The 26,761-nt window shown below is 45.1% G+C and overlaps 1 protein-coding gene across 1 annotated transcript in view; it reads left to right on the top strand.

The window, feature by feature from the left end:
• Positions 1–26,761, top strand: part of fhod3a (formin homology 2 domain containing 3a) — a 64,398-nt gene that overhangs the window by 20,050 nt on the left and 17,587 nt on the right. Inside the window, 8 exon segments of the mRNA XM_080000123.1 lie at positions 18,535–18,602; positions 19,410–19,515; positions 20,366–20,460; positions 21,198–21,309; positions 21,800–21,894; positions 22,027–22,170; positions 23,220–23,437; positions 25,533–26,012. Of these exon segments, the coding sequence (XP_079856249.1) occupies positions 18,535–18,602; positions 19,410–19,515; positions 20,366–20,460; positions 21,198–21,309; positions 21,800–21,894; positions 22,027–22,170; positions 23,220–23,437; positions 25,533–26,012 (1,318 nt within the window).

Here is a 26,761-nt window from a genome sequence, read left to right as displayed (position 1 = left end):
ATGTCATTCTACTCGGGGAGGGGGATTTAGTGTGTGTGTGTGGGTCTGCACTGTGGGGGGTAGCACTGCAGTCACCATCCGTTAATGTGTGTGCAGGCTGCACACTGCGCTGTTCGGCAGATACACCATGTTTGCTGTCTACAAAACATTGCGTCTTTACAGACCAAGGATCCGATGTTACCATGTTGAACGTTGTTTATATCTGGTATCCATAGTACCTGCTCTCATTCTGCCTTTGGGCCATGTCCAGTTTTCATGCCAAGGACTGGCATATCAGGGATCTGATAAGGAGTAGAGCCACCCTACCCTTTGCCTCCAGAACAGCTGTAATCCTTCGTGGGAGGCTGTAAAATCCCCATAAAGGTTCAATGGTGGACTGGAACTGTACTTATCACACTGGATTAAAGGAGCACAGGTTTTTGTACCTGTGTTAAATGGCCTCCCAGCTCTTGGCCCTAATACAACCATGCAGAGCCATTATTGGACCAAATGACTCCCAGGAGATGGCTGTCAATACCATTACGACTCCCCCAACCGTTGGCTATGGACATTGTTGGCTTTCTCCAAACCTGTCCAGATGTCGGAAATAGGGTCAAGGATGACTCATCAGACCATATTACATTTTTCCTTTGCTCAGGGGCCCATGTTTTTTGGTTTTGAGTCTTCGTGTCTTGACCTTTAACGCAAGCAGTTTTGAATGGCAGCCCTGCCACAAGTGTCATCTTTGTGACGCTCACAGCGCAGCGTTTATTAAACCGTGTCACAGAGGCGCTGATTTAGTTCTGTGGTCATTTTTGAGGCTGTCGTTTTGTGGCGTTCATCCATTATCCTGGTGAGTGTCCGTCTATCCCTGTCAGCGAGCTTCCACTTGCGGCCACTGAGCCTCTCGCCCGATGCGGTTTTTCCTTGTTTGGCAGATGCTGTCAGGATTATTGAGACTGCTCCTCTTTACGTATAAAATAATTCGGCAGTTTTGACGACCGATGCTCCTGCAATTCGGGTGCTGACTATATGGCCTCATTGGAACTCTGGCGCTTGGCTCATGTTGCTTCGAAAAAACTCATGTGTCCACGTTGTAATTGGTCAGACCTCCTTTCACAGCACAGTCCTAATTACCCATCAACCTAAGATGACTCACCATTGCAGCTGCATTTGTAATTGGGATTTTGTGACTTCGGTTTCCGTTATTTAGTGACTTTTAACTCAAATGTAGCCTGAAATGTATGTCTATACATCTATACATCTGGGTTGAGTGTGTGTGTGTGTGTGTGTGTGTGTGTGTTTGTGCGAATGCGTGTGTGCGTTGACGAGCCGAGGAACCTTGACCAGTACCTCACACCGTTCTATTGCTGCTCAGCCATGACGCGCGTCCCTCAGTGTACGTATGTGGTGGTATGTGGAGAGAGAGAGAGAGAGAGAGAGAAACATATAAAGAGAGGGAGAGAAACTGAGAGAGACTGATAGATAGAAAGAGAGAGAGAAAGAGGGGACGAGAGAGAGAGCGAGAGAGAGAGAAAGTCCACCACATAGTTTCCCCTCTGCCCTCACCAGCAGCTGCGGCCTTGGGGAGCGACCGGGAGCATTTCACCCACATGAGTCATGCCTTACTTACCACTGAGGGAGCGATGGAGGGATGGATGATAGAGGGCCGGGGAAAGTGGGAGGCAGGGTGGGAACAATGACACATCAGGGACGGAGGTGCAAAGTTGACGGAGGGTGGTAGATTCCATCACGTTGCGGCGCCCTCACATCATCTCGAAAAACAGAAAATGAATAGATTTATGACTATAAGTCATGCAGAGTAATATCATTTGATCCTAGTAGTACTTACTATTCTAGTCTTTACTATTCTAATGTTGTCATTCGCTGACGGATCGAGTAGTGATGTCCGGTGCAGCGCTGTGCCGTGGAGCTCTGCTTGGCAGACTGCATAATCTCTTCCTAACATGCGATTAAAATAGTATCGTCTTGTTTACGCCTCTTATGGTTTTGGGCTTTGCAGCCTCGTCGCACGCTCCGCGCGGGGCCCGGGATGCCGTCCCATCGTCCCGGGGACGATAGAAAATGTGCTCGCGACGAGCGGAGATCCTCCCCGGGACGCCTCCGGGACCAAAGGGAATTTTTCGACATATGTTTGTAGAACTATCGCATAGCAAACGACAAACTGAACCGAGCGCCGACTACAACGGAGCGCGTCGTCTCATGCTGTTACTGTAGTTACGAGTGGGCAGCAGAGTCCTGCAGCGTGTTTGGCTAACGTAGCTAACAGCTACCGGTGCTAATAGAGCTAACAACTAAGGGCGCTAATAGAGCTAACAGCAAACGGCGCTAATAGAGCTAATAGCAATTGGTGCTAATAGAGCTAACAGCTACCGGAGCAGAGTTTCTGTTCAGAGGAACATGAACTGCAGTTTAATGTGACTACACAACAAGCTTACTGTAATAATGTCAATGTTTTCAAAAATGATTCGCGGGCCAGGATATCTGTTTCAATTGCTCGTTTGTTGTAACATCCAAAACTTTCTGTGCAGTCCCTGCTCACTCTCTGGTACGTACTGGAGCGTCCTCACAAGCTTCTCACTTGGTATCGACTCCTTCGAATAAATATCGATGATAATATTATTTAAAAACAACCAAAACGTTGGTGGCTGCATCACTTCCCAAGGGTTTTCAGCGCTGTTGTATGATGTTTGTGCCATTAACAGCGCCGACATATTTATCTCCGCGTCAGTGACACTGGTCCACACCGCCGTGCACCTTCACATCAAACTGGTGAGAAAGGAAACGTCGCACGGAAACTAAATTCATGCCCCAATCTTTCTGTTTGGATTTCTGAACAAATGTCAGGACGCCAGAAAAAATAATGGGCTGTTTTTTTTTTTTACGTCAGCAATAATCGAAAATGGAGAAAGTGGAAGTTGCTCCGTAAAAACCATGATTAAAAATGAAAACATCGGCAATTATATAAAATTTGGTTTCAAAATTGTGAATAAAAGGAGGTTCCCTGGGGGCGTGTCCCCTGAAGAGGCTGGAACCACACCCTCGCTTCGCTTCTTTTTTGTTCCGAACATAAGTGTTACCTTCCTACCTACCTACCTACCTGTTCTCCTAAGCTGTGCGCTATTAGCTATGCTTATTTCACCACTGATGCTCCCATTCCGACTCGGTGTTTATATAGTGTTCGGGGCGCGGCCATGCCAGGTATCAACGCTCCACGTCATGGAGCCATCATTTAGCCCCGGCCAAAATATCAGGACCACAGAAATGGTGGGAAACAGTTTAAGGGGTCGAACTCCACAATTCAGTCCTACGTCGTTCAGTCTTTTCACATGTTTTCAGCGATTACTTTCCAACATGTGTAATGTGTTTAGAAACGAATCACCGAATTCACTTTACAGGGACTTTAAGATGTGTACATGTGCACATGTTTTATGTTGTTTCGTATTTACATTTATATTATTCGTATTTGTGTTATAATTATTTATTTGTTTTATTATTATTATTTGATCGTTTCTGTAAAATACTGGAATATTTTTCTACTTATTACCACAAACATTTTTATTTAATTGCACTCATATTTGCTTTTGTAATAAATGTCTTATTAATTGCGGGTAAGTGTCATGTGATTTGCCTTCATGTGTAATGATCACATCCTGTACTCATGTAAGAAATGACCGGTATCGGTAAAGAATCAGTATTATATCCAATTTAGAAAGTGTGGTATCGCTCATCCCTACTGCCCTGACTCTAGAACCCAACGCAGACATGGTGGTCCTCTTACTGCCTAACTACAACTGACAATAAACATTCACAACACAACATATACAGTTAACAAATGTAGTAAAGTAGGTCTGGGTCTTAGTGTCTGTTATTGATTCAACTCAACTCAATTCAAACCAGTAAGAAACAGCAGTTGACTCAGATACAATCTGCGTTGTTTTAAAATCAATACTGTTAATCCTGTATCTTTTAGTGTGACTTTTTTCTTAATTCTGTTTTTTTAATTCTTTTTTTTACAGTTTACAGATAATTTTCAGTTTTGTTCTAAACTTATTTCTGTGACTGGAGCAAAATAAATACAATTATTTATTTCCACAATATCATAATGGTGTTTTTTATTATGCCTCGAACAAGTAAGAACTATAGAGTAATAAAACAACATTTTGATTTTGGAACGGTTCGGGGATGATGGTGGATGAAGTTAGTCCGGGAGCCCGGGCCTTGGCGGCGCGGCGCCATGACCCCAACGGCCTCTACCTGCTGTGGCTTAAAGCTGCAGCGTGGCAGCGTTGTGTGGGCGGGGTCCGTGTGGATGTGGCAGAGCTTTTCTGCGGAAAAACATGCATCAGTGTCTACTTGTGTATGTGCATAAGCTTTCTACGGAAGTATGGGAATGTTTGTGTTTGGATGGGAATGTTTGGATGAATGTTTGTTGATCGTGCATGTGCGTGTGTGTGTGTGTGTGTGTGTGTGTGCGTGCGTGTGTGTGTATCCAGTACACGTGTAATCCCTGCATGGTCTGCTACAGTCGTTTTCTGTCCATTACATAATGTAATAAAAGAAAGAAAAAAAACACACAACACTGCAATTTCTGAAGCCAAACATCCAGAGAAGCGCCGGGAAAGTCAACCTCGGCTTGGCACCGGCAATCTGGAGCGGGGGGGGGGGGGGGGGGGGGGGGGGTGATGGATAATGAGTTTAGGGGATGTATGGAGAGCGAGAGAAGGGGGGTCTGTCCGGTAAATCGCTCAGGGGCGAGAAACACTCGAGGGTAAAAGAAAGATGGAGGAAATGCACCTGCCTGACACACAGCAGCAGCATCGAACAACCCAGAGGTTTTGGCATCCTCCTCTGACTTACAGGTACACAGGGAGGGAGGGGGGGGGGGGGGGAGAACAGCAAGGGAGAAGGAGGAGGGGAGGGGTTGAGATGGCTGCTGGATGTCAAGTGAGAGGGTAGGTCAGATGTCAACAGAATGTAAGGGAGAGCACTGGACATTTGTTGTGTATAGCCTTTTTATATTTCACTTTTTACATACATTTCAATATTAATACATGTTCTGCGTGCTTCTTGTTTTTACCCTATTGTTATTGTATCTATTTTTCAAAATTACATCGATTTTTACATAAAAACCTTGATACTGTATATTTGCATCTCAGTCCACAGGTAGTTGACATAATTTTATGTATACTGTATATACTAAATATTCAAGTTGTAGACAAAAAAAAATACATAACCTATTAATGTATTTCCGTCATGCTAGAATTAGAATTCAAGAAATGAGAGGAGAGAAGGAACGTTAGTTGACAGTGAGGCGTGACAAAGATTTTGATGGATGGATAGAAGGTTTAGTAAGAGTAGACAGTGAGAAATACAATTATCCAGTGCAACATATTTCCAAGGAAGTTTCTTCTACTGGAATTTTATAGGGCAATATTATTTGTATTGATAACTGACCTTGCTGAACCGACGAGTAACTTTCATACCCACACACACACACACACACACACACACACACACACACACACACTTATAGATGATATAATATAATATATAATATAGGAAATAATGTAATACATAATATCGTATATTATATAATATATAATATCATTTATAATATAGTAAATTATATAATATATAGTATATAATATAGTATATAATATAATATATAATATAATAAATTACATAATATATAATATAAGGTATAATATAAGATATAATATAATATATAATTTAGTAAATAATATTATATATAATATAACAGCAACAGGTGGGAGCCTGACAGCGGAACTGACATTTGACCTAACCTCCTTCTTTAAATACAACACACACACCCACCCACCCGTCCCATGTGGTACTTGACCCACTTATAGCCCACAGGCCATGTGTCCAGGATGCTTTTAGAGGCACCAACACACACAGACAGACAGAGAGACATACAGACGACAGCCGACAACCGAAAGTAGCATGAGTCAGAAGATTTCCAGCAGCTAATCCCCCAACGTGCTCGCTGTCTTACGCTTGTTGTTACTCGGTCCTCACTCCGTCCTCTGACCGTCCTTCCTCTCCTCTCTGTCTCTGTTGTTTCTGTCTGTCTTTCTGTCTCTCTGTCTGCCTGTCTCTCTGTCTGTCTCACTCATTTCTGGCCTCTTGGTTCCACTTTTCATTTCAATGCAACTTTTGTGATTGGACGCCCCAGATCTGCGGCCAGTCATCATGGCCATCCATCCATCCATCCATCCATCCATCCATCCATCCATCCATCCATCCATCCATCCATCCATCCATCCATCTATCCATCCGTCTATCCGTCTATAGTCTGTCCGTCTGTCCGTCTGTCCGTCCGTCCGTCCATATATCTGTCTATATACTGTATCACTTTGTGTTCATGACTCTCCATCGATCTACTGCAGTGGTTCTCATTGCGGGGTCTGGGAACTACCAGGGGTCCTTCAAGGGTTTCCAGGGGGTCCCTAACAAAATGCTTAATAGTTCAACTTCACCATTATTTAATTTACAAGACGTTACCACCGTTAGAGAATGTATGAAAAAATGACCAATTTTCACTGTTTTCTCCTGAACTATTGAATTTGGAATAAATCATGAACTTCTCCTCGTCCCAGAGACAAAACCTGATCAAATGGGGTCTGTAGCCTGATGCCTATCCAACTGAGGGCCCTTGATGTGACAAAGGTCGAGGCTTACCGATCTACTCGTCTGCCTTGTTCCTTTCTCTCTCTCTCTCTCTCTTTCGCTCTCTCTCTCTCTCTCTCGCTCTCTGGGCACCCTGTTGTCCCTCGCCGAGTCTGATGTCAGACATGTAGCGCCGCCGCACGTGCTCGGTGCAGCCCCCTTCCTCTGTGCTGACATCATGAAGTGATGTGAGTGAATCGGAGCGTGGGAAGTGAGAACAGGGCTGGAGAAAGAACGGGCTGGGCTGGGGAGTGGGGTGGGGGGAGGTTTGGGAACAGTGGACGCTTGTTTCACAACGTTTGTGTGAACGGGCAGGTTCCAAGACAATGCTTCCCCCCGCGAACGACTTTGTGAATAATGTCTGCGTCCGGCTGTGTACCGCGGAAGAAGGCGTCTTCAATTTGAGGTCTCGCCGGCCCTGCCGCGACGAGAGCCAGCACCAAACACAAACAAACTGCCAAATTCAACCCCTAAGTAGCGTAAGTGTGATTTAAATGCAAAAATAAATAAAGTGTTTTTGGAAAGGCGGAGGTAAGTCAGAATCTGAAAAGTCGCCACCTGCCAAGAGAAATCTAGCCACAGAGGAGTTTATCATTTTGACAGCAGGGTGCTGGAACATGACATCAGCTCTCAGGGGGACAGAAGGAGAGAGAGAGAGAGATGTAAAGCAAATAGTAGGCTATAGATATCCCACCCCATAACGTTTATACATTCAGTGCTTTATCACAATGTGCTCATAGGCAGTTTGGCAATGCAGCCACAGCCACTGATGGAAGACAAGCAGTCCAACAGGAGAGAGGGAGAGAGGGAATACAAGGAGAGAAGTTTACTGGGTCAAATTGAACACGCATGTTGTTGGGGTTCAGGATTGTACATGCAACACCAAGTCCACTACGTGAGCTGATTGGACTAGAGGTATAAGACTACAGCTCGTAATGGAAAACCATCCTTGATGGAGACACACACGCACACACACACACACACACACACACACACACACACACACACACACACACACACACACACACACACACACACACATTCTTGTACTGGTATCAAAGTGAGGTCCGAGTGAATACACCTGGTTAGTCAGGACCCATGTTCAAGTTCAAGTCCAAGAGATTATTTGTCACATACATATACTGTACATACAGTATATGCAGTGAAATGTCGTGACACCTGGTGATTACGCGCAATAAGCTCTATAAGCTGTAAAAATATGTTCCTGGTGCATTCCTTGCACACCAAAGAAATCGGAGACCGATTCAGCTAGTAAAACACACACACACACACACACTCTCACACAACCAAAATAATAAAGATGGCGGCCGGCATGATACTAAAAACGTTTCAGTCTTCACATCCTCCATATTTCTAATTTTTCATGTACAATTGTTTTTATTTCTTCCTTATTTGTCACATAAAAAACATGACGCTGTCAGGATTCGACCTTTCCCCGAAGAATCACACAGCATCAAGATTTGGAAATATACAATTTCAGGCGCGTGACGCGTCGGTTTGATGCATCAGGCAGCACACAGTGAAGTGTGGCTGTCCATATGGATACAGCTGGGGGAAAAAGAGAGAGAGAGAGAGATAGAGTCTGGTACAGAGTGCACGGCTAATGCTGCAGCTGAGCCCAGCGAGCTTAGGCCTGTCAACGGCGTGGTAACACAGGATGGGAAAAGGCCCAGGAAAGATCTGGGCTGCAGCGTGTCTCATCTCTAAGAAAAGCCCTGGCCGATTGCTGCGTTTGAGCAGTGGGTGACTATTTCTGTGTGTGTGTGTGTGTGTGTGTGTGTGTGTGTGTGTGTGTGTGTGTGTGTGTGTGTGTGTGTGTGTGTGTGTGTGTGTGTGTGTGTGTGTGTGTGTGGAACTGTATGTGGATACATTTTGCTGTGCTCCCATCACAACTGGCATCCTTCATCCAGCGCTAGAACGACGAAAGGTTTACAGTTTCCTGAGTGAATTTAGATGTTGGGAGTGTGTGTATGATTGTGTGTGTGTGTGTGTGTGTGTGTGTGTGTGTGTGTGTGCTTGTGGTAGCCTCTAAGAAAGGAAGAGAGAGAGAGAGAGAGAGAGAGAGAGAGAGAGAGAGAGAGACCGCCAGGGTTTCACTCCGGGCTCCATGAGATTTAAAAAAGTGAAGACGGAGCTAGACGGAGATTACGCTGCGGCTCAGTAGAAGCACACACACACATACACACACACACACACACACACACACACACACTCTGGTCCCCTCTCTCTGCGTTTCTCAGCGAGTCCTACTGTAAATGCGGGGCCAAGACCAACAGACAGAAAATAGACAGTCGTAAAATAGCTGAGTTCTCCTCCGTTCCTCCACTCCTCTGTCTGCCAGCGTATTTTTCACTCTGTTTTTCACTCCGCTAACTCCAGACCCCCCTAACACCTCCCTGTCTCTCTCCAGCTGCAGAGCTTTGGGAACGACCTGTTTCTTTTATCGATGAACATCGGTAGAAATATGGTTTCATGGTAGCGATGGATCTGAATTTACCTCCTCCCACATGTACCCATAAGCAGATGTATGGATGGAGGTGGAGCTGGGTGAGAGCACGATGTGGCCCACAGGGCTTACAGGTCGTGGTTATTTTGGAGTCGAATATTTATAATCGGTTATTGCTGTTTGGGGAAATCAAATTCAGAAATCCCGTCCACGCATGTAGTTTTTGGAAGGCTGTGACGGTTGAGCGACCCTCGCTGCCGGTGACTTTATGACTTTATGACGTTATGAGATGAACTATTAAGGCCTCGGCCACATGTACGGTATGTGGATATTTGTGAAAACGCATCCCCCCCCCCCTCCTAAAACACACGAGAACGCAAAAACGATTGAAAACACTCACATAAGCACGCCAGGCCAGTAGGAGGCCATGATACATCATAAAACTTGATACTGTATGGACGCCATTCCTAAAGTTGGAGAGACTTTTCAACTTTTAAGTACTGACCACATGTAAACAAACTGGTCGTCGGTTTTCAGTCGTAGGTTCCTGACGCAGGTTGAGGTTTTCAGCGTTTTCAAGAAGCTGCGTTTGGCCTCCTCTACATGAATACGCGGAAAACACGATAGTTTTGAAAAATCGCCACCCGGGAAGCCGTTTTCCAAAAGCTTTGGTTCCGGTGACCTCAAACTCCGGCCAAAACGCAGAGAAAATACTACGTTTTCACGAATATCCGTATATGTGTGGACAGGGCCTCAAATGGTGGAAGTAGGACATGAAGTCTAAGCTACATTTATTTGTGACATTTTGCAACATGTCAAGATTGTTTTCCTGTCCGTTAGGTCCCACAAGGCTTCCCGAAATATAACGTGACACACCACACCCGTTAGGCAGCGAATTCAGACGCAAGAAACAGAATTGTATTGTGTCAATATTTTATTATATAAATAATAACCATTTGAACCCGCCCCCTTATTGTGTAGTTCTATCTGGTAAATCATGAGTTGATCAGTGGTCTGTAGTCGTGTCTAACACCTGTTTGTTGTACAATTAAAGAGTGTCAGCTTGGCAGCCTTTTTCAATAACAAGCACAGACATTTTTCCTTTTTACTGATTTGCAAATACTGTAAAACCCTGTTTATTTGGACCTCACAAAGGTACCGTAGCAGTCAGCCGGACTGGCTCCTTGTCCCCTTTCCCGCCAGTTAATTTGGTCACTAGGCAACAGCAACTGAAAGGTGTGAAATAAATATCTATTGTCAGATGACAACTTTACGGCTCCCTATTCATGTGCCTGGCAAAATCTTTTCAGATGTACGTAAGTGTTATGGAATGCTCAGATTTTTCTTCCTCAAGTTTAATGTGAGTTGTGTCAAATACTAACTCTGGCAACGGTGTCCAATACTAACTTTGGCAACCGTGCATCAATTGTTGGTTGCCCAGCTTTTTGAGTTTTGTGATTGAGTGATAATGATCCTATATAATTAGAAGGCATATTTAAATTAACAGTTTTATGAAAACTGGTTGGCAATGAGGAAACCAGACTGACAAGATGGTTGATGGCCCTGTTTTGGTTGCCCGAGGCAGCTGGGCGAGGGGTTATTGTCGGGCCCTAGTTCCTGAAATTGGATGTTCAAAAAGTTGTGTAAATAAAAAACTTTGAAAGTTTTTGTATTTATTCACTCCTATTTTGATCGACTTGAATAAAGGGGTATTTTGTGGCAGGCTTTCACAATTTTCTTGCCACAGAATTACCTTCACACTTCGCTGTGTTGTACGCTGTGTGACCCCATGGCAGAGTATCTCTCTCACCTCATACAGTATCTTTGATACCAAACCCTCTCTCGCTCTCTCTCTCTCTCTCTCTCTTACCCTCTCCCTCGCTTTATTTTAAGCCAGATCAGTGTGCTGAGAGGGGGGAACACTCTCCAGGATTAACGCAGGTCTCCGATGTGATGTGAACCTCCCCCCTAACTTTATTTTGGGTCCCCACTGTAGACCCAGTTTAGAAAGCGAACCCGCTGACTGATTGGCCCAGACAGGCGGGGGGGAAGGGGGGTTGTGTTTTTTGTTGTTTTTTTTTTTTTTAAGGGATGCAATGAAATCCTGCAGAAGCATGCGTCAGCGGGTTATAACAAGGGATTAAATGCGGGGGCCACTGGCGGCGTCCCACTGAGATGGCTCCCTTCCCCCTCCTGGCCTGACCTGAGGACAGTTGTAACATCCTTAGAAAAAAAATACAAAAAAACAATTCCCCTTGGTCGACCTTAGTCAGTGTTGACAGCGAGTATATCACGCTGGCTCAGTCAAGACAAAGAAAAGGTTTTCATAGGCGTAAATATCACATATTTCCATGAGTTCTAGTCATGCATTTGCTTTTGGTTTCACTTCTTGCCTAATAACACGCCCGACTTCATTAACACACGAATACATTGACCGGCTGTCTCATGTAAAGTACCATCCAAAGTGTCAAATATGTTTTGTTTTTTAACAAAATAATCTTACGGATTACCACTTTAAGGTCAATGTCATTAATGTTTTTTTTATACAAGGAGGTCGGTCGGGTTATTTGTTTCTTTCTCTGTCGGGGGAATGTTTTTCATGCCGACGCCCTGCTCATGAAGGCACCTTGGAGAAACACATGCTCGCTACTCTCTTGTCTGGTCAGGGATAAACAATAACAGCGCACGTTGACTGTTTTGTTTATGTCCCGATGTTAATGCTTACTGTGGTAGAATTTGCTTCGGTCGGTGGAACCGGCACAGATTGCTTCCATCGGACCCGTCCTGCACTCCAACTTAAATCATCCGGAGAGAGAAAATATTGCAGCGTGCACAATGTCTGTGGATTAGTCCTTGCATTACCCTGAGACAACCTGTGTGTGTGCGTGCGTGCGTGCGTGCGTGTGTGTGTGTGTGTGTGTGTGTGTGTGTGTGTGTGTGTGTGTGTGTGTGTGTGTGTGTGTGTGTGTGTGTGTGTGTGTGTGTGTTGCATGCGTGCGTGCGTGCGTGCGTGTGTGCGTGCGTGCGTGCATGTGTGTGTGGAAATGTTGTGCACTCTCCAGGGATTAGTCCGAGCCCAGGAGGGGGTCACAGCACTAATCTTGTTAGACAGGAGGAGCTGACCACTCCTTATCGTCCTCCATTCCTTTATGTGTTTGAAAAGCAAAATAATTACCTGTGTCACAATCATCCTCCCGTTTCTATTTTACCCTTGGGCAGAATTATTGAATTGCTCGTTAGATTCCCTTCATCCCATTTAATGAGTGATATACAGTATGTCATTTTTACCCAACCAGCACTCATTTGAATATGTTTCCTTCAACAAATGCTTTTAGACTAAAGATAGAAACACTTGCTTGTGCTGAAATTGTACCTCACCTGCAGAATTCTCTCACAGGAACCACTATTCATTACACTGGTCATTCAAGACATGATATCAGACTCCAACGAATACTTTTCAAATAAAATTGTATCGATTTTTGAATACGCTTGGTGACGTTGATACCGTTTAAAATGTCAAACAGTAAATGGCAACCCGATTGAAGCATTGTTGCCAGTGGCCCCGAGACGGAAACTGCAATAAGTGAATCGGGTCAGTAGGAGCGGTCGGCATCCAGGAGATAGAATTTAATAAACTTCTGTGATGCTGTATCCTTGAGGTAACTGGACTCTCTGCTCCCGAGTCGCTCTGCCAGATAAATAAAGCTCTAATTATAGAGCGAGCTCGACACACTCTGGGGAAAAGGCTCTGGAAGTAGCGAAGGTGTTAACCGGGGGTTTGTGAAGTATCGCAAACTTTCACACACGTGATGTCTGGTTCATTCAGGATGTGGTTTTTAAACGATACAACCCAGATGTACCCTGGGATCGGTTTATATGACAGTATTTTTACTGATCGTATACTTTTGGCGAATGTATCCCTCTGTGAACATGTGTTTCCGCAGGTGTCTCTGTCAGTCTGTGTACTGTGCGTGTGTGTTTGTGTGTGTGCGTGTGTGTGTGTCCCGGGCAGGTGTGTCAGTCAATCAGCAGGCGGCCATCTTGCGGGTGCATGTGAGGTCAGTGCGCAGAGACGCTGGACAAAAACGCCAAAGTCCTCCAAAACAAAACAGTAAAACTCAAAGGGAACCCATAAATGGAGGGCCTCTTCTCTTCCATGTGTCCCCGTGCACACGCAAACTGGCCTTTCCACGCACGCATGCACGCACGCACGCACGCACACACGCATAGACATGCATAGACACACACACACACACACACACACACACACAAATACTGTACACACAAGCACGCACGCACACATGCACACACACACACACACACACACACACACACAAATCCCGCTAGACTATTCCAGTTTTCCTTGAGGCAATAATAAAACCCTGAGCCAGGAAAGAAAGAAGTGACCAGTGAATGACGTGTGGACAGAGAGTTCATCCTTCATCCATCACATTCACAAGGCTCCTCTCCTCCCCCCGTCGCATTCCCTTTTTGTCCTTGTTTAATTAAGATGTTTTTTTGTCTCCCAAGTTTGTCTTTGGCTGTTGTTTCACTGTCCCCACGGGGGGACGGGGCCTCCTGTTTGTCTACCTTTTTTTTCCAGCTGTTAAAGCTAAAGTGAGGAGGTTAACGGAGGTTAAAGTAAAAAAAAAAAAAAAAGATTTGTTTGAGTTACTTTGTGGTTTAAAAAAAGCACTGAAATCGTACATCTGTTCATCCAGACCTACAGCGACGGGGCTATGTATTTCATACTCATTGATTATTTAAAGTAGCAAACTATATTTATTCTAGAGCGAGAGGATCATTATGTTGACAAGATGTTGGGATTACAATTATAAGGTGCTGTCATGATGTTATTATAGTTGGCGGCTCAAAAAGAGGTGTATACATACTGTAGTGATAGAGCAGGGGTTCCACGACCCCCTAAGGGGCGGTGAAGGAATTGCAGGGGTTTCCCAGCAAAATATTACTTTATACATTTGTTTTGAAATATATATGTATTTTTTCAATGATACTCATCATATACTGTATATAATCACCCTGTGTGTGTGTGTGTGTGTGTGTGTGTGTGTGTGTGTGTGTGTGTGTGTGTGTGTGTGTGTGTGTGTGTGTGTGTGTGTGTGTGTGTAGGGGTCCTCAACCAGAACTTAGTAGACTACCTCACCATAAGAAAAGTTTTGGGAACCCTTGCTCTAGAGAAATGTCAAACATGTATGCCCTGTTTGCGTACTCTGTCTATGTGGATATAATCTTATCTGTTGGTACATGCCATCAGCTTTGTGGCTATTTTTATGGAATCCATCCCTGGAGCGGAACAATGTGCCCACCACGACACGTCTACCCGTATAGGTCATCACACCAACCGCATTTTCTACCTGTATAGGTCAACGTACCAACCCCACGGTCTACCTGTATACGTCGACATACCAACCGCATTGTCTACCTGTATACTGTACATCAACATACCAACCGCATTGTCTACCTGTATAGGTCCAACGTACCAACCACATTGTCTACCTGTATACTGTACGTCAACACACCAACTACACAGTCTACCTGTATAGGTCCAACGTACCAACCGCATTGTCTACCTGTATACTGTACATCAACATACCAACCACACAGTCTACCTGTATACCTCAACATACCAACCACACAGTCTACCTGTATAGATCCAACGTTCCAACCACACAGTCTACCTGTATAGGTCCAACATACCAACCGCATTGTCTACCTGTATACATCAACATACTAACCACACAGTCTACCTGTATAGATCCAACGTTCCAACCACACAGTCTACCTGTATAGATCCAACGTTCCAACCACACAGTCTACCTGTATAGATCCAACGTTCCAACCACACAGTCTACCTGTATAGGTCCAACATACCAACCGCATTGTCTACCTGTATACTGTAGGTCAACATACCGACCGCATTGTCTACCTGTATACTGTATGTCAACATACCAACCACACAGTCTACCTGTATAGGTCAACGTACCAACCGCATTGTCTACCTGTATACTGTACATCAACATACCAACCACACAGTCTACCTGTATAGGTCAACGTACCAACCGCATTGTCTACCTGTATACTGTACGTCAACATGCTAACCACACAGTCTACCTGTATAGGTCAACGTACTAACAGCACAGTCTACCCGTATAGCTGCACCACTATATGTGTTGACTAGCAGCACACAGCAGAGCATCTCTGTAGGGGAGGTCACCCTTCCCCTGGATTCTGGTTTGCTTCACTCCATGGTAGTCCAGAAGGCATTTGACTCAAATGAACCATTTAATAGAACCTTTCTGGTTGTCAGTCTGTCAACAACAGAATGGCGACGGCCAAACATTACTCTGTTATCAGCTGTTGACGTGCTCTTGATGCATGGCAGCCATTTTTTCTCTGGAGCACCAGGGTGCTGATAAACCAACATGGACAGGATAACGGTCGAAAACAATTAGTAGCCACTTTATTTCCCTGGAAATCGGAAAGGGCATGGCTGTGATTGGCTGTTGGGATGAAGGGGAATGTGCTCTTGGGCGCTTTCGGAATTTGGTGTCCCTTGTGTTGAAAATGGCCGGCACCACCTCAGGGTCGACCATGCTTGCACGCGTATTTCTGTAAGGATTTTATAGCGTGATAATAATATCTCAAGTGGTTTTACTTGGTGTGTGTGTGTGTGTGTGTGTGCTGATGGAAAGGTATGGTTCAGTAATGCTACTAGCAAGAGAAACACTGGAGCAAACACCAAGCACCTGTTCTCAAGTTCCACCACACGCACACACACGTACAGACACACACACTTTACAGCCCGTCGGGAACCACCCCCGTAGCATCCGTTAAAGCCCCTTACTGAATGAGTCAGGTTGTGCTTTTTTTAGTAACTAGCGATCTAGCTAACTAGCGTAACTGGAGATATCATACATAAATTTTGGATATGGGACGTGAACTTTAGGATGGGTGAGCCATGTGGGGACGAATCAACCTCTTGTCCCTTCATTGCTCACTGCGCTTCATTGGCGTTATTTGACCACCAACCCCAGGGAACAGAGAGCTATTCAATATTATGGACTATTTCCTACGGCGTATAGGCTCCGATGATGACCAGGCGGAGTGGAAAATCAGCCGTGCGGGCGGTCGGTGGGAGACACGTGCGGCCGAAAACCCAAGCTCCAGCTGACGGAGTCGATAGGGTGACCGCTGTATGCGAGCAGCTGAAACGGGGACGTGCATTCAGGATCCCTCACATTTAATTTGGTCACGGTTGTGAATTCCATTCAAGGACGCATGTTTGAAACCCGGGCCTCAGGTTGGAAACCCTCCTCAACCTTCGTGTCTCACCTAATTCTGAGGTGTCCTTTCGAAGTAATGGCCGCTGCTATTGACCAAGACTCTCGTGCATCTTCTCAGCTGTACAGGGTCAGATATTTACCAGAACATTATTTTGAAATAACATACAGCTTGGACTGTATAGAGGATGTGTATTTTGGGGAGATGGGAATTTCCCCTTTTTTTCCAAACTAGCAACTTTCTCCCTCTCATCCCTATCTGTTTTTGTCTGCCCAGCACCAATTAGCCCTCTCCCTGTCTCTGACTCCCTTCAGACGCCGGCCTGTACTCTGTGGTCACTCTCCTCCCGTTCCCCTTCCCTTTCCTCTCCTCTCCTGCTCTTTCCCTTGATAAAGTTGAGGGAGACTGTTACCTTCGGTGAAAACACAGAATTATGTCACCGTCACTCAACGCCTGCCGGAGCTTATTACGGATCGATTTCAGGGAAGTCCCCCGGCACCTTGGTGAGTCTGTGCGCCAGGGGTGGTAATGACTTTGACCCCGGCGCTGGGAAGGGCCCCGCCCCAAATTATCCCAGAGAGTACAGCCCTGAGCCTCAGACAGGCTGGCTCCAGCCCCCCAGCTTCGCCCTATGTGGCCTGTGCCCACATCAGGGGGCATGGACGCTGGCCCGAGCTGCCCCTGCTCCCGGTTCTCCAAGTCCATATGTGATGGACCGAGGGATTATGAACGCACATAGTGTACGGAAACACACACACACACACAAAGATTTAGGGTTTTATCCATGCAGGCCTCCAGACCCCCTCCCCCCCCCCCCCCCGCTGTCACACAGTTGGACACACAACTGTTCATAGACAATTACACACTGTAAGGTCAACCCAGTTAAAACGCTCTTAGCCCCAACCCGGAGCACTCAGGAAAATTATTCCACTTGTCTCTCCATTTGTAGTGAAGTCAGACAATATGCAGCCCCCCCCTACAAACACACACACACACACACACACACACACACACACGCACACACACACACACGCACACACGCACACACACGTTGTTTTTTTTTGTGAAACACTTTGACAGTAAGAACAGTGGTGGCTGGGGCTGTAGCGCTTCCTAATCTCGGCGCTGTTCTCGGTGTCGTGACCTGAATACCTCAGAAACGCAGCCAACGGCTCATTAACATTCCGCTACGGCTCTCATTACCGCTGCCAACCTGTGTGTGCGTGCATGCGCGTGTGTCAGCGTGTCAGGGTCCTTTTGCATGTGTTATGGTGTTGCTGAGGGATTGAGAGTGAAAGTGTGCGATGAAGGGCTCGGCCGGTTCCGTCCGCCGGGCAGCCTCCCTCTCATGCCGGAGAACCGTGGTGGAACTTTGCCCCCGGCAGCCAACCAGGCTCCAGGGGTTGTATGTATTTATTCATTTATTGAGTCACCGCGTCAAACACAATGGACATTGGGTAAAAAGATACCGTGTATACCTTATCAAATTAATAAACAATCTCCCTGAGGAACTTGTCAGGTGTATCGCCCGGAAAGTTGAACCGCCCAATGCAAATCTTGTATTGATATCATAATTTGTCAGACTACTACTGAGTGTATATAAAGGAGTATTGATAAATAAATGATTCAGAGTATTGTATTTTAAATTACAATAGACTGGACAGCTTATGAAGTTCATAACGTTGCCCCATTTCACTGTAATGCAGTCTTATTATATTATTAGTTAAAAATATTAAACTATATTGCAATATTAGTTACAATAACTTTATATATATATATATACATATATATATATATATATATATATATATATATATATATATGTGTGTGTGTGTGTGTGTGTGTGTGTGTGTGTGTGTGTGTGTGTGTGTGTGTGTATATGTGTGTATATGTATCATTTTATAATAGTTATAATTTTTTGATAATATTGAATAATATTATAATAACAATAACTAGCTGTTAAGCTTTGTTCAATGCTAATTGTCTGTAGAGAAATGCACCAATCTTCACCATCCTTGTGTATGTAAATGTCTTCAGAGTGACCAGAATAAGTTGTGTTTCCCTTTCTGCAGAAAAACTGTACAACTCCAATGGACGTGACTTGAGGAGGGCATTGTTCTCCCTAAAGCAGATATTTCAGGTAAATCACAGACACACACACACACGCACAATTGTACATACGCGCATGCATACAATCTCACGCTGCTATCCGTAGTTAGAACGATACGATCTGTTATTCTGTCTGTTGTTATGGCCGACAAGTGCATCCACAATGACCCTCAGCGCCTTCGACGTGGCACCGCTCTTTGTGTGTGTGTGTGTGTGTGTGTGTGTGTGTGTGTGTGTGTGTGTCTGTGTCTGTCTGTGTGTGTCTGTGTGTGTCTGAATCTCTGAATAAACCTTTATTTTTGGGAAGAGCGCAGTCAGTCGGGCAGTGTCCAAGCCAAGGCCGCTCTGGCTATCTGGAACAGGGATACTTTCACACACACATAGTCGTACACATATACACAAAGACATTGCGCACACAATGACTGGACACGTGGCCCATGAGGAAGTCACCCAAGGTTTAGCAACATATGCCCAGAGGAAAACTATTTACGTCCAGGTCCCTAAGTGGTGGAGAGCAGGTTTGGGTTTTGTTTATTTTTGTTATTGGAGAAGTTGCGATCAACAAGAAACTACGCAATAGGTCCATGTTGAAATGATTAGTGTGTATAATGAGATGATTCAAAACATCAACACACACACCTACTGTATTACGGCTTCATTCCTAAACACTGCACTTCACCACCCCCTTCTGGTGACTGACGACAATGCATGGACTGAAAAATTGCTGGTTTTCCACCATAGTTCATGCAAACAGACAAAATAATTGATGAAAAAAACGAATTTAAATGTAAAAAAAATACATTCAATTCCCCTTTCTCTCTGTTTTTTTTTGTGTCAGGATGACAAGGACCTGGTCCATGAGTTTGTCATGGCCGAGGGTCTGACCTGTTTGATCAAGGTGGGAGCGGAGGCAGACCAGAACTACCAGAACTACATACTAAGAGGTACTCTCTCTCTCTCTCTCTCTCTCTCTCTCTCTCTCTCTATCTATTTGCAGCCTTGTGATTAATCTTGCAGCCTCCGCCGTGTTCTGCAACAGGACACCTTCAGGGTCCCCCGTCATCAGTTATTTGAACTCACTTTACTCAGTACCCACAAGAATTTTACAGCTCGCTGATGTTATTAAAAATGCTACGAGTGTATCATCATATATGATCAGAGATGAGGCACTGCGAGTGAATGGTCTTTTTTTTATACAACTGTGCCTTTTCACGTGTTTTGTCTTGCTCCTAAAATCATATTTATCCATTGTTACATCTTGTATTGTCTTCTCGATGAAGCCTGTGGATAAAATGAATTATTAATAAAAATAATTAGCAACAGTGTCTCTATTTAGCATATCCTTGATATTATCTTCCAATTCTTCTTAGAGCTAGAGGAAGTTTATTTCTTATAGTTTGCTTTCATACCGCTGTATAGAATGAAAAGTAAAAATGCAAGAAATACTGATAATGAAACCACATCATGGCGTTTAGAACACTTCTCGCAAATCTTTCACAAAAGCGAGATGCATCACATGAAGAGATAAATAAATATACAGAACGTGACTGGCTCACTTGCCCGTTATCCTCGTGGTACACAGGAATCGGAGGTATTTGGGGCCAATTTGAAATTCCTGTCTCGTGTTTGTTCCCTAATCGCTCTCTCTTTTTTGTTGTTATTGGACATGGAGTCTTTGATGCTGCACGCACACCTGCAGTGAGGGGTGAACCTTCTTGATGGGTTTTCTCTCTTTCTCTCTCTCTCTTTCTCTCTCTCTCTCTCTCGCTGTCTCTCTCCCCCCTCTCTCTCCAGCTCTAGGGCAGATCATGCTGTACGTGGACGGGATGAACGGGGTGATCGGCCACGCAGAGACCATCCAGTGGCTCTACACTCTGATTGGGTCGAAGGTGAATATGGCTCCGCCCCCCTTTGTCCAAGTCTAGTTCAGCCATTAAAATTGAATCATTATTTTTTGGGGATTTGATCGGTTTGGGTGATAGTGACTTCCAAACAAGTAGCCTTCATGTGTTGCGGATTATGTCGCTCAGAGCACACACACACACACACACACACACACACACACACACACACACACACACACCCTCACATCGGCTGCTGGTTTAGTTCTGTATCCTGACCCGGGGGTGGCATGTTTCCTTGCAGTTGCCGTCTCGTTTTTTAACAGCACACTCCACACCCTCCAGTTTTTGTTTTTCCCCCAGCAAGTCTATAAATAATCTGGCATCTTCTTTCACCCTTTCATCACAATGACCTCGTAGTCAAACACACACTGCCACTCTGTCGAGCGCACACACACACACACACACACACACACATACACAAAAAGACACACACACACACACACACACACAAAAGTGCTCATATTCTGAGCACTTTTTGGTCATATCTTATGTTATCGTTCATCTAGAACTTTTTAATTTCAACGACGACATTATAGCTTTATTGTTAGATATGATTTAATCCAAACTTCCACACCTGTCTCTACTATTAGTCATTTTGCTTGGGACCCCCCCGAACCTCTTGAAGGATCCCTTGGGGGTCCCTGGACCACACGTCGAGAACCACTGATTGATACTATTATATAAATTTAATGTAAAGTATATTTTCACGGCATATCGATTAGTTCCGGCTCGTGGTGAAGACGGCTCTGAAGCTGCTGCTGGTATTTGTGGAGTACTCCGAGTCCAACGCCCCGCTGCTGATCCAGGCCATCACCCGAGTGGACAACAAGAGAGGTAGGGTATGAAATGAAGACATTCAGGTGACCTAGTTTTGTGGTATAAAAATCAAAATTTCTTCAGAGATCGTCAACCAATCAACCTTGGGATACGAACCTGTAGAACATAACACAAACCCTAACACAATGGAACAAGCGCGTGCCCCATGGCACGCAACATTAAATCAATGGCAATGCTGAATGAAGATCCTTCAAGGACCAAAACATCACAATATTAGATATCTGAACGATGTTTCGGAGTTTCATCTGAAAGGTTTTGAGTTGAGTTTGACGTCGTCATTCATATCCCATATGCTTCAATGTGACTATATACAGTAGTTCAGGGTGTGAGCTGGGTTCTTTAACATGGGAGCATAATAAGTTGTTTTGCATGGCCCAGTCTTAGTCAGCAGGTGGATAGACAGACAGGCAGACAGATCAGTACATGGACAAATAGATAAATAGGTGAGTAAGTATTACAGTTATTGATCCACGGGGCTGGTTTCCAGGTTGCAAACCGTGGTCCAACACGATGGAGATCCTGGACGAGAAGGACGGCGTGGACACGGAGCTGCTGATCTACGCCATGACCCTCATCAACAAGGTACAGACCGGTTTCTCCCCCGGTCTCCACTGGTCTGTGATCTGGGTTGAAAGTTGGTGATGAGGTCTGCTCTCGCGCTCTCTCTTTCTCTTCCTCTTTCTCCCTCTCCATCTCTGTCCGTCCACTGGGCAGACGCTGGCAGCGCTACCAGATCAGGACTCCTTCTATGACATGGTGGATGCCCTGGAGGAGCAGGGGATGGAGACGGTGTCCCAGAGGCACCTGGGACGAAAGGGCACCGACCTGGACCTGGTGGAGCAGCTCAACCTTTACGAGGTGCGGAGGGCGCACAGCAGCCACCACGGCCAAAACACACTCATACACACACACACAGCTTGACAGATAGAAAGATAAATAGATAGATAGACTGACAGACAGACAGACAGACAAACATGTAGGTTGATAGATAAATAGATAGATAGCCAGACACACAGACAGACAGACAGACAGAGAGACAGATAGGTGGATGGATGGATGGATGGATAGATAGATAAACAGACAGACACACAGACAGACAGACAGACAGACAGACAGACAGACAGATAGATGGATAGCTAGATAGATAGATAGATAGATAGATAGATAGATAGATAGACAGATAGATAGATAGATAGATAGATAGATAGATAGATAGATAGATAGATAGATAGATAGATAGATAGATAGATAGATAGATAGATAGATAGAGAGAGAGATAGATAAACAGACAGACACAGACAGACAGATAGATGGATAGATAGATAGATAGATAGATAGACAGATAGACAGATAGCTAGATAGATAGATAGATAGATAGATAGATAGATAGATAGATAGATAGATAGATAGACAGATAGATAGATAGATAGATAGATAGATAGACAGACAGATAGATAGATAGATAGACAGATAGACAGATAGATAGATAGACAGATAGATAGATAGATAAATAGATAGACAGATAGATAAATAGATAGATAGATAGATAGATAGATAGATAGATAGATAGATAGATAGATAGATAGATAGATAGATAGATAGATAGATAGATAGATAGATAGATAGATGATAGATAGATAGATAGACAGATAGATAGATAGATAGATAGATAGATAGACAGATAGATAGATAGATAGATAGATAGATAGATAGATAGATAGATAGATAGATAGATAGATAGATAGATAAAAAAGAATCATCGGCAAACGAGAAATGTTGAAATTTACAATAAACCTAAAAAATGTACAAGAAACAAGAAACAGTAATAAACAAGAAACCCCAAAAATCGGCAATGAACAATAAACCAAAACAATTAACGATACAACACAATTTACCTTCAACTCCAGAGCACACTGCGGCACGAGGACGGAGACGACAGCACGCTGCCGCCGATGGGACGCCGCGACCGGCGGCGGTCCAGCCTCGGGGGTGAGGACAAGAGGCGGGGCCTGGAGAGGAGGCGGAGCCGCAGGGCCTCATTGGGGCGGTCAGGCCTTGCCTCCCCCTGCAGCCCCTCCCCCCAGAGAGGCTTCCAGCCCTTCAACGGAGCGGACAGGAGCGAAAGGTGAGGAAAGGAAGGAAGGAAGGAAGGAAGGAAGGAAGTGGATTTTATTATTTTTTAATCTTTATTTAAACACCAGAATCTCCTATTATCTTATTTTATGAATGCATTTCTATTTAGTGTATCAGTGTAGCTTTGAGCTAAAATAAATAAAAGTAAACCAGTAGCATCAAACAATACCATGAATTAAATTAAATTAAATTAAATTAAATTGAATTGGATTAAATTGGATTACATTTAATTTAATTTAATTTAATTTAATTTGATTTAATTTAAATCATGGAACACTTTCTTGGCTGATGGTTATTCAAAGCTGACCCGTGCCCACGCTTTCTGCCCCAGAGCGCTCTCAGGTCGCCTCCCGTCCATGTAAGTTCAAAGGTCACTCTGGGAAAAAAGGCCACCCGGTCGGCCGGCCTTCTGCGACCTCCTTAACACTTAAACGCGTGTCCCACTTGAAAATGACACTCGTGGTTTGGAGTGAAAAATTTCGTCCCCATTAAAAAAAGACGCCCCAAACAGCATAAACTAAAAACGTAAACACAAGAAATCCTCAATATCTGACACTAATGCTAATGCTAACTAATGCTACTAGACTAATTTCTGGGGCTCAAGCAGTGCGTTCACAGAGGAGGGGTCGCGGTAGAGCGCGGGGCCGAGGCCGTTCACCACAGGTAAACGTAGACGTAGACGACCGTGTACGTGTGCATGTGTCCTCGGGTGTGTGCCTGAGGAGTTTGTACAACCAAGCCCTGGTGTGTTACGTCGGAGCTCCCTTCCGGCGGCCATGTGAGGAACGCGAGCACACGTGTGAGAGTGTTTGTGTATCACGGTGACACACACACACACACACACACACACACACACACGCACGCACACATGCACACACACACACACACATGGCTCTGGTCGAGTAGAACAGCACCTGGCAGCGTCGAGGATCATCTGGATTCACTCCGGAGCTGATCCTGAATGGGCTCGTCCCCTCGTCCCCCTCTTTCCTTCCCGACCTCCCACTATTAGAAGTGTTTATTCGTCCTTCCATCTTTTTTGTCCCTCATTCATTTAATTCCAGTTTGTTTCTGTCTCTCTTGTCTTTCCTCTCCTTAGAATCTTGTATATTATCTGTGTAGACCTTGTGCTGTTTGGAACGTCCGTCCCCCTGTTTGTCCTTAACCTGTGCTATATTTTGCATGTACTGAGCCTCCCGACCCATAATCCCCTACTTCTCTCTGTTTCTCTTGGTGCTGGGTAATGTATCGCCTGTGAAGGGATACATTACCGCTATGGCTTTGACACGTACAACATGGGTCATGATATTGCATTTTCTTTGTCATTGACAATGAAAATGGAATGCCAAATAGAATATTTTGACGGGGGGAAAAGTCAAAAGACGTCTTATCAGAGTGGAATTTCTCTTTTGAAAATCCAAATCCAAATATTCACCTATAATTATACCACCAAATGGTAGGATGAAATAGCCGACATCCTACGTGCCCCACCCCAGCACTACCCACCCCCTATTGCATCCATCCCTCATTTATCCCTCTGTTCACACTCAACTGCATCCACCCATCCTTGTCGCCACCCCCCCCCCCCCCCCCCCACACACACACACACACACAAACCAACCCACCCACACCTCCTTAGAGAGGAGGAGTGTGAGGAAGAGGAGGAAGAGGAGAATCCATTCACAGAGTCGGATTGTGATTCAGATGTCGGTGCTGAGGAGCATGGGGTCGATGGGGTGTCTTGTCAGACCGGCCCCAGGTATTGTGGGATGTACCGAACATTTTTTTAATTCAAAGAAAAGAGCCCTATATTATATTATATATATATTATATAACCCCTAAGGTTATGATATATATATATATATATATATATGTGAACCTAATCTAGAAGAATTTTTTAGAAGAAAAAAAAAAATCAAATAAGTTTTGGGGGCACCAGCTGTCCGTGCAATGGTTACCAGTGGTTATTAATGTATACTAGACTTTATATGCCTGGTCTAAGCAACTATCCATTGGTCAAGTTATTTCCTATTATCTCATCCATCTGTCCGTCTTCTTCATCCGCCCTCTCTCTTCTCCCCCAGCAGCCACACGCCAAACAAAAGGTTCCGCATTTACAGGACAACCGTCACATCCTCCATCACCGTCACCTCCAGGAAGGAGGACGGAAGCAACGAGGCGGAGGGGGAGAGTGGGGTTGAAGAACCTGCGCCGTCACCGCCTCCACCTCCACCTCCACCGCCGCCACCACCATTACCTCCCGTGAATGGGCCCCTCTCCACCTCCCCCACCCCTCGCGTCCCACCCGCCCCCGTCAGCCTTCCCGCGGCCCAGCCGTCCCTGCTGGCGGAGCTGCTGGCCCGCAGGAGGACGGTGGTGACGGTGCCGGCCACCGCGGAGGTCAGCCCCCCGACTCGGGGCGCCTCGCAGCCCGACCGCCTCCCCTACCTCCCCCAGTCGCCCTTCCACCTGTTCTCCTACGACCTGGACGACGGCTCCCCGGGTCAGCCTCAGGATCCGGCTGAGACCAAACTCCAGGATGAACGGCCTGGTTCTACGTCGCCCAGGTCAGCGGGAAGCCGATAATGAAGAAAGTCGTCCGTCCGTCCGACATCGGGAACCACTTTAGATGTCGTCTCTTTCACCACTTTTCTTCTCCACCTCGCCTCACCTCGCCTCTTCTGGACGTCTTTTCAGCGCTTGTGGGCCGCTGTAGTAGTTCCACGTCACGCCTTAAAATATGCCTTCACGACCTTCTTGCTTCAAATCTCCCGCTGTCCCTGAGTTCTTTCTCTTAGTTCCAGGGCCTCCACTTTCCACTTTCCACTTTTCACTTTCCACTTCCTTAGCTGTGTAGCTGAACCAGTGCACTTCCACTCTTCTTTCCTTCGTAAACCCTTATGCTGTTTCACTTCTCACTTTCCCTTCTTCCCCTCTCAGAGAAATGTGCACTCCTCACCTGAATAGTCTTTCCTCACTTTTAGGCAGATCAGATTCCTACCTTTGCCCTCCTGCTTTCTTTCCCTGTGAACTGTAGTATAATAGCTGGGTTGTTTTGTGTGGTTTCACTTTGTTCAAAGGGCTGTTTGTCACCTGATATGCAATCTGTAATATTATCTCACGTTCAGTAATTAAGGCACAGAACCTTTCATCTGCAATCAATGAAGGACAAACAAAGGGAATTGTCACTGAGATTTGAGGTGCCACATGAAATGGACATGGATAAATAAAGGTGTTTGGGAGTTTGCAAATCAAAAAGTACTAAGTCGCAAAACAGGTCTTTCTAAATGTACTGTGGATTCCAGGAGGTAGATGA

This window comes from Zeus faber (assembly GCF_960531495.2).
Source record: "Zeus faber genome assembly, chromosome: 1".
Classification (NCBI taxonomy): Eukaryota; Metazoa; Chordata; class Actinopteri; order Zeiformes; family Zeidae; genus Zeus; species Zeus faber.
This window is presented reverse-complemented; position numbering and strand designations above follow the sequence as displayed.